General features: G+C 39.9%; 1 protein-coding gene across 1 annotated transcript in view; it reads right to left on the bottom strand.

Annotated features, from left to right (window-relative positions):
• Positions 1-15,297, bottom strand: part of lcor (ligand dependent nuclear receptor corepressor) — a 41,428-nt gene that overhangs the window by 10,996 nt on the left and 15,135 nt on the right. The window contains exon 2 of the mRNA XM_087802376.1: positions 2,414-2,479. Coding sequence (XP_087658502.1) covers positions 2,414-2,479 — 66 coding nt within the window. The remainder of the gene's footprint in view (positions 1-2,413; positions 2,480-15,297) is intronic.

Here is a 15,297-nt window from a genome sequence, read left to right on the forward strand (position 1 = left end):
AGTCTCCGGGGATCCTGATCTAAGGTGCAGGTGACGTGTGCGAGACGCATGTTTGCTCGCGAGCACATCAGCGGGATGTCAACCATCAACCGGCAACGACGTGGGTGAGAGGTCAGCGGGACTGAAGCCTCCTCCGCTCAGGATCAAGGTCGAGGCGTCACCGCAGGGGTCAAGTCCGCTGACCTCTGACCGCCTGATGGAGGGGGAGGAAGTGTCCTGTCGGTCACGTGACCTCATCAAACAGGTTTTAACATATTTAAATGTTTCAAACTAATTTATAAAATACAAATATTCATTCATTTAATTATTATTAAAAGTATAATAATATAAGTGTTATTATTACAAAATAATGTATTTCAAATTTGTATTGTTTGATTATTTATTTTTTACCTTAATTTATCTTGTTTTTCTTCCATACGTTTTATTTTCTTTAATTTAATTTTGTTTTTAACAACAACATTTAAAATCTGTGTCGTTTATTTTTTTAAATGTAATTATTCGACCTCCCCCAAGTTTGAATCTATTTGTTATGTTTCGTTATTTCTATTATTTGCTATTTTTATTTTTTATTCAACTGTATTTTTCTGCTAGTTTTAACAAAAATATTTTTCAATTTAAAAGGAACAATTAATAATGTCATTATAACAATAAAATGCTTTACTGCTTTTATTTACATATTCTGTTACAACCTGTTTACTGTTTTTTTGGGACTGATTTCTTCGAAGTCAAATGTCCTCTTTTTTACATTAATAACTTTCAATTTATCGAAAGATCTTACAAATTTAAAGAAGAAGAATTTTTCCTTTAAATTTTTTTTTTTAACATGTGTTTGTTTTGATATATTTCACTAAATGGTTTAAATCAGTACTTTTATTCAACTCATATTTATTTTAAAATAACTATATATAATTATATAAATAATAATAATTAACATTATAAATTAAATGTAATCAATGAATGTAAGTAAGTAAGTAAGTCATTTTTATTTGCAAAGCGCTTTTCTAGACCAGGGTCACAAAGCGCTTAAACAATCAAAACAATATTTAAGTATAAATCAAGTATATACTTTAAAGGTCAAGATAAAACTGATAACAAAACAGGAGTTCCAGAAAATCAAGGACGCACATGTCAATAAAACCTTTTATATAATTGGAAATATATTCTGAATGAAGTCACTGAGGAAATATCAGATACAATAAAGGTCTGCTTTGCTGACAGAGAGGATTCTGGGGATTTCCTTCGACGGTTGTGTTCGGTTCGGCCGACACTGTGGCGAGTTTCCTGCATGAGTGGAACCGACTTAAACGAGCCAGAAATATTCTAAATATGCCCCAAGTTGGTGGGGGAGGGTCACATGACTGCGGGACGCCATGTTGACCTGGTTACTTGTGACTCGGAGGAGAGGGAGACGCTGATGCGCGGAGACGCTTCGACGTTAGCGTTTTCTTCGGCGTTCACGTTTGATTTGTGTCACTCAGAGCAGAAGATCTCATCTGACAGGCGGCCGCGGGTCACGTGTCGGCCCGAGTCCCGAGTCTCCCGAGCCCGGATCCACCTCTGACCGTAGAGAGTCCCACGTCCACGTCATCACATTTGTTTACAATCATGTCAGTTTTTATTGCTTTTTATTGCGGGAATTTTCTTTTTGTCCTTCACGTATTTTTTTTAATCCCCCCCAAGAATCTTTTTTTTTAAACCTTTTTAACCTTTGTGTTGTCTCTGGGTCAATGTGACCCAAAGGCCTAGAAAACAAATGTGTTTGTGGTATCCTTTGTGTTATCTCTGGGTCAAGGTGACCTGAAGGCCCAAAACAAATGTAATTGTTTAATCCCTTGTGTTGACTGTGGGTCAAGGTGAATGAACTTAAGGGTTGAACATATTCTAAATATAAACATTTATGGAAAAATACATTTTACCTCATTTGATCTTCTTTATAAATGAAAAAGAGCAAATATAGTTAATAACAATCATTGTCGAAGCTGACGATTAAAAATAAATGAAAACGTTGTAATATTTATTCTTTACTAAATACAATATTATTTAACTGGCAATTTTTGTAACATTTGATTCTTGTTTTTTTTCTGAGAGGAGCTCACTCTCCAAGTGGTCATGTGACTTAACATCACTTAAACTTATCCCAGAACTGGAGATATTTCTGGAACGTAACACAATCCAATCACTCTACTGAGACCTCGAAAAGAAAAACGGACAGAAACTGGAGGAACCCGAAGTTCTAGTTTGTGGTCGTCACGCTCTGACCACCAATGGTTGAAAAAGAGAGAGAAGAGAGAAGAGAGAGAAGCTGAAGTTTGCTTGATTGAAGTCAACGCTCTTGAATGTCTGGCAGCCACTCGACCATTTATTCAACATCTTGAGAAACAAAATAGTTTGTAGAACCTTGTTGGCGACTCACCTCGGACCAGGACCACGTCTCGGACTACTGCTGGTCCCAACAAGCCTTCCAAGATGCTCTCAAACCCTGCGGAGAGACGAGAGGGACGTGAGCGTCACGACAACCAGACGCACAACTGAGATATTTTTCTTTTTTTTAGATTTGACCTTCTCTTCAAACCTGTAAAATTACTTTTTAATTAATTCATTTTAATTTATTTTTAGTGTTTGTTTCCCTTGTTTTCTTTTTTTCCCCATTGATTATGTTTTTATTCCGATAATCTGAATTAAAATCGTTTCCTGTTTGCTTTTTATTTTTGGTTTAAACGTATATTTTAAATTCCATTACATTTTCTGACTGATACATTTTACGTAAACTTCGGGCAGTTTTTTGGTTTGTATTATTTTCGTTTTTGCCAACTAAATTTTCTCTTTTTCCAGATCAGCCATTATCTCCATTTTTATTATTGACAGTGTTGTAAACATAACACAGGATAGATAGAATATGAAAATTAAATAATAAAAAACAAGATAATTAGAATGAAGTAAAAAAGAAAATGAATAGAAACTAAATTAAATACAATAATTCATAATTATTAGTAATAATTTCGATTTCTATTCATATATATATTTCCCAAATTTTATTTCAAAGCGGAGTGTGTTTTATTTTTAAATTCACTTACAGTTTCTGTGAAGGTATTTGTTTTATCTAAATAATTTGTAGATTTATTTATGTATTTTTAATGGTTTAATTTTTTCTACGAAAAGACACAGCAGCCATTCAAACACAATTCCTGAAGGATGTCTTAAATATATCCGAGTGTTATTTCCAAAGCAAACGCCGGGTTTTTAAAAGACATGTGTGAGTCGCCGCCTCAAAGGGAAAAGATTAAAATGTGCAGGGAATACAGATTCAGATAACGATAGGACACACACACACACACACACACATAGGCACAAAACAACACAAACTCTCCACATTTGCTTCAACAAATACAAAAACATGGAAGTTGCAGTCACACACTTTCTTAGATTGAAACGCACAAAAACCACCAGCACACATTCCAAAACACACAAGTACAAAGAGAGTGGGGGATTGTGGTGCATAAAACCTACAAAAGACACTCACACACACACACAGACAGTTATTAGTCTCAAAAGATATGCGCACCTACACACACACACACACACACACACACACACACACACACACACACACATCCCCCCTCGTCTTTCTTCTTGTCTCTTAAAGCAAATGAATGCTTTACCTTTAATAAAGCCGCCTAATGTCACTCACTTTTTATTAAGTGTAAATACCTTCACGTTGCTGTTGCTAGGCAACCACATACAGCGAAACATAAATACATACAGCAATTTCCAACCTGACCCCTCGTTCTCACCCCCACCCGTCCTCCCCTCCCCCGGCTCATCCACGCCGAAGACGATAGGAAACGGAGACAAAGACGAACGTGTGTTTTAAAGCGCAGAGGGTTAACAATGAGCGCACACACACACACACACACACAGACACACACTCTTTGCAAGAAAAAAAACAACTTTATGAAACTGTATCATGTGACACCAACATGAAGATATCGAGGGGTCTTATGACTTTGTTTCTTCAGGCCTCATTAGCGTATAGCCGCTAACACGTTTAGGAAAATGTATACAGTTAAGAGGTGAATTTGAAATTGTCTTTAGATTCAAATTCACCCAAAAAAATGGACATCGCCGACAAACGTAGACGTACTCCTTCTTCCGTGTAAAATGTCGAACATTCTTTTGGTCCACTGACCACCAGGACGTAGCCGTTTTAACCAGCCGGTCATAATGTTATGGCATCACGCTCGACGACGATCTCAGTCCGACCCTTCGTCGGCGACTCTGTCATGGCGGAAGTTACGAAGTTGAACTTTGAGAGAGAAGAAGAAGAAAGAGGCGGCGGGATGGAAGGACCGGGACGCTTTCTATTGGTCGGCGGAGACGGAGCGACGGGATTGGTCGCCGATCAGATGGTTAGACGGAACTCTCTGGCGACAGAATGTAGGTCAGCGAGCAACACAAGGAGCGCCCAAACGCATGAACAAACGGCAACACACACACAAACACACACCAAAGGGTCAAACAAAAAATACCTTCTCCACCAAAAAAACAACTGAAATATCCCAAAATAAACACACACTTCAGACAATCTTACAACCAAGAATTTTAGTTCGACACACAAACAATAACTGTTTAATTCAATACATTGTGAATGAAACAATTAGGAACACACATAATTGTCACAGACATGATTATACGCACATGTGACTAACACACATGCAATCAATAGAACATATGGGCTTTCGTCACACACACACACACACACACAGGGAAATCTCATTGTGTCACATCGTTTCACTTCACAGACCCCAGCAGCAGCCCAGAGCAAATGACATCCGTGCACATGAAAATGTAAACACAAAATACACAACCGTGTTTGGACACACACATTGTTGAGAACGTAAAAAAAAACGCACACAACTGCTTCAGAGACACAATCTTTTGAAGATTGTCAACTTAAGATTGTGACACGACGGGTTGTGAGACGGTGGTGTTGACTCGATCGCACAACTGCACAACGAGTTCCTCTGTAACAAATCTGCTCGGTCGCTCATCCAGCAGTTTCCTGCGTCCTCATCCTGCCGCCGCTCTTTTGTCCGAGGAGAACAACTGACACACTTTTAGAAACGCCGCCCGGAAACCTTCCGACCTTCTCCCTCCCGCACGGAAGTCTGGGAAATTCCAGGATCACCCAAGGAAATAGTGGGGGAATCGAACCGGCGACGCTGACAGCCACGACTTACTCTGTGATGCAACAAGCTCGACACATAGTGAGCCGAACGCACACCTGTACACACACACACACTCAAGGAACAGCCTAGAAAACGACACTCACATTTCACCATCACACTCATGCACAAAGATCAAGACATCACACAACACACACATTTACACAATTTAAATGTGTATGTATACAAAAACTGGATATAAGTTTCTAAAAAGTACACAACTTCGGGTGAAAGAGTTGTTCTTGAAAACTAAAGAATGTGTATTTCCTCACATTACACAAGAAACACTTTTGTTGTTGTGTTAGTGCTTTATGCTAACAGGCTAACCCTAATCTTGTGCTTGTGTGTGTTAGTCTTTGTGTGCGTTTGTTTGTCTGTGTGTGTGTTTTTCTGTGTTTAGGTGTGTGTGTGTCTCTGTGTGCGTGTACAGCCTAAGAAAAATGACACACACATTTTACCATCACACACAAGCACAAGATTTTGCAAAACTGTAAACTTGCACACAATGTAAGGCTAAGGTACACACATACACAATTAAAATGTTGATGAATACAAACACTTTGTTTAGTACAAACAACACAAGTTAAAGGTAAAAACTCACAAATGCAGGTCAAAACATACACAATTATTAGCGCAGAAAAAAATTGTACACACATAAAACACACGGAGACACACACTATATCTAGACAATCACCTCAAAAAAACAGGTAAACACACACACATCTACACACAAACACGTGTGTTCAGGCGGACAATGCGGGGAGTTAAGACATGTTACATTAAGAACACACACTCACACACACACAGGAAGCCACATAATCAACTGGGGGGGGTGCGGGGGGGTCGGAAACATGGAGTCTTCCTTGTGACCACTGAGCTAAATTTAGTTCTGCATGAGCATTCATGATTCAGCGTGACCCGGGCCCGCGCCGGAACCGGGACCTCCAGCTCTTGCCGGACCAGATCGGATCAATAGCTAATTAACCCGAACATGGGCTGGACCTGCGGGAGGACGCAGTGGGGGGGGGGCGCCGCCGATTCTAATCCTACAGGTGTGTCTCCATGGCAACATCTACATTCTTGAAGGTCTTCGAGGTCAGATCTGGTGCTTATTAAAAATATGTGTGTGTCACACACACGTTTGGTTGTGTTAGCACCCAGCGCTAACACAACCAAATCCATGCTAGTTCTGTATCAAAGCTGGTCTCAAGTCCAGATGGGCAAACGAAGCTTCGTGAAGCTTTTGAGGCTTTTCCTGATTGTACCGGACCACATTTCGAAGCTTCAAATAAAAACACTGTAGCAGTGACATTGACATCTAGTGGTCAGCTGCGATCATAGCAGCAATGAACACATCATTGATTCCAATTCCAACACAAAGGCAATAAAGTCATCACTAAGCAGTTGTGTCTTCATTCTAAGGACCATTGTTGTAATCGTTACTATATAATGTCAATTGACTAATAAAATGTTAAATGTGCATGCATATGAGGCACTGAACCTTAATTAGAAAATATATATATTGAGAAAATTATTTAAACGCGGTATTAAAACAGTCAAGATAATATGAAGTTAAAATTATTACAAGCTATATTGTAACGTTCATTCGTCTTTTGTAAGTGTTGCGTGAATAAATTAAATTGTAAAGTATATACAAGTAAGTATATTTATTTAAAGTATATTATATGAGGCTATATATAGTCTATTCTATTGTATATTATATTAAATTACATTATATACTACTGGCAGCTGTCGTCTATGAAGCATTTCAGTGGGCGGGGCTTAAGCACATTTTCTAATGTAAATATATTTATTAAAAGAGAGTTTTGTCCAAAGAGACACATACTGATGAGTACACTAGAGGTCCAAGATCAATTTAAGACACACTTAAATCAACATATTAGTTGCTCTTTAAATGACAAACATTAAATGTTGAGAACGGTGTCGAGAAGAAAAAAACGAATACTTGATTTTCTGGAACTCCTGTTTTGTTATCAGTTTTATCTTGCCCTTTAAAGTATATACTTTATTGAATATTGTTTTGATTGTTTAAGCGCTTTGTGACCCTGGTCTGGAAAAGCGCTATACAAATAAAAATTACTTACTTACTTACTTAAATGACAATAATTAATTAAAATTGAGATAAAGTTGCCTCAAATATCCACAAGAAAAATACATAGGTTATTCAGAAATAACTTTTTAAAACATCATCATGAATATTGTTTAGTTAAAGGTAATGTATTGTGTTTTATTTTTATTTATTTCATTATTTTTATATACTTTCATGTTGCCACCACAACAAATTAAAGTGTTGGCAACACAGGTTTTCTGGTTCTGAAACAATTTTCAACGATTCTTGTCAATAACACAGAAAAGAAAAAGCGTCACAAAGTGGGTCGACTCTCTTCGTGGTTCCGGTTCCGTCTGATAACCGGTCCTCGATCACATTGATAAACGAAGACCGACGTCACAAGACCCTGCGATCACAACACTGTTTCTGAGCGACGTCCGGATGTCTTTGTTCTCGCCACGGTTGTCAATTGAATCTACTCGGTGTTTATTTCTGGTGAAAATGTGAGACGGGATTTTAAAGACCAAGTTTGGTACATTTAAAAATCTTCAGCTTGTCAATTACAAGCTATACACAATCTTTGTTGTTTGGTGGTCACAACTTACACATCCCCACCTCAAAAAAGTAACACAAGGATGCAGACAAATGTCGACAAAACAACAAAGGTAATCATGATGAGAACAATTATGATAATAATATTGTATTTGTGAAGTTCTTTGGGAAAAGACGGCGTATAGTCGATAAGCAGCTAACATGCTAGTGTTAGCGTCTCTGGTTTTCAATAGATCTAAACAACATACTGCGGTGAAAACAAAATGACCTTCCTCTCAATGAAACACTGTGCAGCAGGTGTGTTGAACTTTTTGTGTGTAAAGAAAATCGAGACGAGCAAACAAAAAAGTGATTGACAGGTCAGCTGATTAAACGTATTTAAAGACAGTAAATATTTGAGTTGTTCGATAAGGATTTGAGTAAATATGAAGGGAGACGGCAGCGTGTGTGTGTGTGTGTGTGTGTGTGAGCGTGTATATGGAAGTGTGGGTGTATGTGGGAAACAACCTTTTTTACTGGATGTCATAATTACCTGTGGCTTTTTGTGTTTGTCTGTGTGTGTGTGTGTGTAAGGGTGTGTGGGTTTGTAAGCTTGTGTAAGTGACTCTGTGTGTGTGCCGGTTTGTCTGTGTTTTTGAGTTTCTCTGTGTGTGCATGCATGTGTGTCTATGTATGTGTGTGTGTTTGTTTATGTGTGTGTTTGCGTGTGTAGGTGTGTCTTTGTGTGTGTGTGTTATTTTTTTCTGTGTATGCTTTTGTAGATGTGTGTGTGTTTGTGAGTGTGTGTGTGATTGTGTGTGTGTGTATGTGTGTGTGTTTGTGTGTCTTGGTTTGTCTGTGTGTGTGTTTGTCTATGTGTGTGTTTGTGTGTAGGTGTGAGTGTCCGCGGATGTGTGTCTATGTGTGTGTGTTTTTTTTCTGTGTATGCTTTTGGATTTTTGTGTTTGTGCTTGTGTGAGTGTGTGTGGGGGTGTGTGTTTGTGGCATTGTGTGTGTGTCTGTGTGTGTGTAAGACAGAGAAATGAGAATATGTGGATAAAACAAATATATGCATGATTGGCCAAAGGCGTGATAAAACACACGCAGGAATCAAAGAACCTAAACGCATTTTGTGTCGATGAAATCTGACGGTTTTTCAACAAACCAAATCCTTAATCTTATCTCATTTCTTTCTCTCAAGTATCAATGATGAGTTCTGAAGGAGGCGTGCACACACACACACACACACACGCACACATACACACACACACACACACAAACACATGCACGCACAAATGTGATCTAAAATCAGTTTCATGACGATGTGAATCAGCTTAACCAAACAAAACAGGGATTTAAGTTGTTTTTTTGTGGTTACATGAAAGTCACATGATTTCAACATGATCATGGAGGAAAGTAGGTCGAGCGCTCTGATTGGTCGAACACTGGCATCAAACAGCAGCATATGGAATCCAGAGACACAAGCCATATCCACTACTTATGCTTTTACTTACAACACAATATTCTACAAGTAGTACTAGAACACAGCTGTAACTTAAACTGCATCTTGATACATTAATCAAGTAGTGCTGATGTTGCTTCAATACTAAATACCAACGCAAAAAAAAATATCACTGCAGTAGAACTTTGTATATTGATAGTTAGTTAGTACTATTATTGTGATCAGATTGTATTTTTCTTATACTCCTGCACTGGCAACAAGTACTGATACTATGAAAGTAAAGTAGTATAAAATCCAACTTAATTATCCCTCATCAGTTCCACTTCAAATATGTGATAAACACTATAAAAAACTCCTAAAAGTATGAATAGTTAAACTACTAAAATACAAATTGTAATTACTTTGAAAATACCTCAACAAATAATACAAATGGATGTTAATCTAACACGTCTACATTAACTACTATAACAAGAAATCAATCAAATACAGAAACAATAATAAAATACTAATAAAATAACTGCAACATTATCAATAACAGTGGTACTACCGTCGTAATACGTACCACTACTACACCACAGGCTTATATTCCTTAAAAAAACACTACAACTTAATATCTTTTATTGTTAGTATAACAACAAAAATACCATGTACATAACTTCATGCCACAACTCATACTTGCTCCTTCCAAGATGTACACAGTCTTAAGTATTATCAAAGTCATGTGATCCGCCATGTTCATAATGTCATTTAAATGCTAGAGCTAAAAATAATTAAATTAGCAGTTATTTTAAACACACACACACACACACACACACACACACACACACACACACACACACACACACACACACACACACACACACACACACACACACACACACACACACACACACACACACACACACACACACACACACACACACACACACACACACACACACACACACACACGCATATGCACACACACACACACGCACGCACACACACACAGCAGCCCGGAAAGAAACAAAGTGAAAATATTAAATCAGTATTTGAGGGGGAGGGGTCGGGGGAGAGTGGGAGTGAGTGATTAGGGAGGAATTAAAGAGAGGGAGGGGGGACGCTAATTGGTCTTCTCTTTCATTCGTCATTTTGGGAACGATTAACAAAGATAGAGACAACATGCTGCGTCTCCACGGGGGGCCCGAGCTCACGCTGGCGTCCGAGCTCGCCATCCTTCTCGCTGACGGTTACTCTGGTACGAGTACTACATCTGGTTGATTACTGCGAACAGTTCAAGTACAACTGCTACATAATATACTACCTACTCTGTGTAGTAACATCTAAAAATCACTACAAGTATAGAAGTACTACTATGACCATATAATACTCAATTCAAGAATTGAATAGAAATGATAGTCCAAGTACACAAAAACATCTCATTCAAATTATACCAATACTAATACTTCAAATCTTCTACCACTCATAAAAAACAAAACATTTATAAATACTACTTTAATACGTCTCTAAAAAATTACAGAAATAAAACATAAGGTAGTACTGTTACTATATAATACTTTGGTGCAATAGGTAAGCTATAGAGATAAGTACATTTACCCTTAAACAACCGGGATAGTACCACAGTACTATTTCTCAAAAATACTATGAAGTTCTACGGCTGCTCACAAGAGATGAAAGAAAAAAAAAAACTGACAAGATCCGTCCAAACCCTCTGGCCAACATCCAGAGAACTCTTGACTGCTTCAGAACCAGCGACTCAGAACGTAGTGGCGCCATCTGGACCATCTGGCGCCGCCTCATCTCTGTGGTCAACCTGCCAGCACCTGAGCGAGCCACCGCTGAGATCCACGACTCAGAACGACATCGTGAACCTCTGGAAGATCAACGCTGCTCCATCGCTCCCATTACGACCAGTACTAGAGTACAGTAGTACAACAAGGTCTACCTCATGTGCCGCCACGCTAGCCGCTATCATTATCCTCTGCTTTTTCAGTTGCAAATACTCCCATAAATGAAAATGTGAATACTGTGGGATAACTGCAACATCAAAATACAAAATAAATAAATATGTATTACTAATCAAAAATGCTAAACTAAAAAATACTAAAGCTGACAAATACACGACAAGAAGCTAGTTTTAAACACTAAAACAACAATATCTACCAGTACTTGAAAAATTAGCTTCATTATTACTACCATAATAATACTATAATAACAATATTTACTTTGTTGTATACAAATACAGAGAATATAGTACGAGCACTGAAACTGAATATTTACGGAAAAAAAAAGCTTAATTCATTCATGCAAGAGTAGTAGTACAAATATTAAACTACAAAACACAGAATAATTGTACACTGATGGGATAAAGTAATAAATACTAGATTGCTAACATTTCTATTTTGGTGAAGTATAAACTGCTACTTCTACCACTGCTCATTGTAACACTCGAAATACTTCCGAAGCTCCGTCTTCCGACTTCTGATACACACATTTAAAACGACACATTCACAGAGCGACCGTCGACAACACGTGCAAATGAGGAATATTTTTCTTTTCACTGGGTATTTATCTTGAATGGGTCGGAGCCGGTGTTGAAACGACACGATTCGTCGCCACATTCACAGCGGGTCAATGTCGCGGGAAGTTCTAAACCGGGATCAAATGTTAATAAAACTTTATTCATCCATTGTTGGCACAATAAAGACGCCCCTCGATGATCACGGGTTTTCTTTTCTTCTTCCATTTCTATGGTCACACGCTCATCAGGATGGAGGTGGAGGAAGGAGGTGGTAATTATTCCATAAAGAAATCTTGTGACAGGAATAAAAAGGTAGCTTTTTTGTTCTGGATGGAGGTTTATTTTCTTTTGACCTCTAAATCTTTTTCAGGTGAGAGGAGGAATGATTCAGAGCCACGAGATTGGTGGTGAGAGGATCCTTTTGAAAGGGTCTCACTTCTCAGTCCACTTTTTAAAAGAGGGATTTGTCGGTCCTCGGGAGCCTCATCTGAAACTAAAGCGCTTCACGTCTTCCAACTAAAATCATCCAAGTCTCGAGAGCGTCCGAAAGACTCTCTGGAGGATTTTCTTCTCATTCAAGAGTGTTGGACTTAGAAGAGAAGGTTCTGTATCTAACTAGCTCCCCTGATACTGTCGCCGTCGTCGTGACAACCAGCTTCATTTGCCTTGTTGCAAAGTATAGAAAATAATTAGTGGACCTCTCACTCTACATCACTCACCTCTCACTCTACATCACTGACCTCTCACTCTACATCACTCACCTCTCACTCTACATCACTCACCTCTCACTCTACATCACTCACCTCTCACTCTACATCACTCACCTCTCACTCTACATCACTCACCTCTCACTCTACATCACTCACCTCTCACTCTACATCACTGACCTCTCACTCTACATCACTCACCTCTCACTCTACATCACTCACCTCTCACTCTACATCACTCACCTCTCACTCTACATCACTCACCTCTCACTCTACATCACTCACCTCTCACTCTACATCACTCACCTCTCACTCTACATCACTCACCTCTCACTCTACATCACTCACCTCTCACTCTACATCACTCACCTCTTACTCTACATCACTCACTCTACATCACTCACCTCTCACTCTACATCACTCACCTCTCACTCTACATCACCCACCTCTCACTCTACATCACTCACCTCTCACTCTACATCACTCACCTCTCACTCTACATCACTGACCTCTCACTCTACATCACTCACCTGTCACTCTACATCACTCACCTTTCACTCTACATCACTCACCTTTCACTCTACATCACTCACCTCTCACTCTACATCACTCACCTTTCACTCTACATCACTCACCTCTCACTCTACATCACTCACCTCTCACTCTACATCACTCACCTTTCACTCTACATCACTCACCTTTCACTCTACATCACTCACCTCTCACTCTACATCACTCACCTCTCACTCTACATCACTCACCTTTCACTCTACATCACTCACCTCTCACTCTACATCACTCACCTTTCACTCTACATCACTCACCTCTCACTCTACATCACTCACCTCTCACTCTACATCACTCACCTCTCACTCTACATCACTCACCTGTCACTCTACATCACTCACCTGTCACTCTACATCACTCACCTTTCACTCTACATCACTCACCTCTCACTCTACATCACTCACCTTTCACTCTACATCACTCACCTCTCACTCTACATCACTCACCTCTCACTCTACATCACTCACCTTTCACTCTACATCACTCACCTCTCACTCTACATCACTCACCTCTCACTCTACATCACTCACCTCTCACTCTACATCACTCACCTCTCACTCTACATCACTCACCTCTCACTCTACATCACTCATCTCTCACTCTACATCACTCATCTCTCACTCTACATCACTCACCTCTCACTCTACATCACTCACCTCTCACTCTACATCACTCACCTCTCACTCTACATCGCTGACCTCTCACTCTACATCACTCATCTCTCACTCTACATCACTCATCTCTCACTCTACATCACTCACCTCTCACTCTACATCACTCACCTCTCACTCTACATCACTGACCTCTCACTCTACATCGCTCACCTCTCACTCTACATCGCTCACCTCTCACTCTACATCACTCACCTCTCACTCTACATCACTGACCTCTCACTCTACATCGCTCACCTCTCACTCTACATCACTCACCTCTCACTCTACATCACTCACCTCTCACTCTACATCGCTCACCTCTCACTCTACATCGCTCACCTCTCACTCTACATCACTGACCTCTCACTCTACATCACTCACCTCTCACTCTACATCACTCACCTCTCACTCTACATCACTCACCTCTCACTCTACATCACTCACCTCTCACTCTACATCACTCACCTCTCACTCTACATCACTCATCTCTCACTCTACATCACTCACCTCTCACTCTACATCACTCATCTCTCACTCTACATCACTCACCTCTCACTCTACATCACTCACCTCTCACTCTACATCACTCATCTCTCACTCTACATCACTCACCTCTCACTCTACATCGCTGACCTCTCACTCTACATCACTCACCTCTCACTCTACATCACTCACCTCTCACTCTACATCACTCACCTCTCACTCTACATCACTCACCTTTCACTCTACATCACTCACCTCTCACTCTACATCACTCACCTCTCACTCTACATCACTCACCTCTCACTCTACATCACTCACCTCTCACTCTACATCACTCACCTCTCACTCTACATCACTCACCTTTCACTCTACATCACTCACCTCTCACTCTACATCACTCACCTCTCACTCTACATCACTCACCTCTCACTCTACATCACTCACCTCTCACTCTACATCGCTGACCTCTCACTCTACATCACTCACCTCTCACTCTACATCACTCATCTCTCACTCTACATCACTCATCTCTCACTCTACATCACTCACCTCTCACTCTACATCACTCACCTCTCACTCTACATCGCTGACCTCTCACTCTACATCACTCACCTCTCACTCTACATCACTCATCTCTCACTCTACATCACTCATCTCTCACTCTACATCACTCACCTCTCACTCTACATCACTCACCTCTCACTCTACATCACTCACCTCTCACTCTACATCACTCACCTCTCACTCTACATCACTCACCTCTCACTCTACATCGCTGACCTCTCACTCTACATCACTCACCTCTCACTCTACATCACTCATCTCTCACTCTACATCACTCACCTCTCACTCTACATCACTCACCTCTCACTCTACATCACTCATCTCTCACTCTACATCACTCACCTCTCACTCTACATCACTCACCTCTCACTCTACATCACTCACCTCTCACTCTACATCACTCACCTCTCACTCTACATCACTCACCTCTCACTCTACATCACTCACCTCTCACTCTACATCACTCACCTCTCACTCTACATCACTCACCTCACTCAGTAGAGTGAAAGTCGCCAA

The sequence above is a fragment of the Callionymus lyra genome, chromosome 1 (genome assembly GCF_982586985.1).
Source record: "Callionymus lyra chromosome 1, fCalLyr1.hap1.1, whole genome shotgun sequence".
Classification (NCBI taxonomy): domain Eukaryota; kingdom Metazoa; phylum Chordata; class Actinopteri; order Syngnathiformes; family Callionymidae; genus Callionymus; species Callionymus lyra.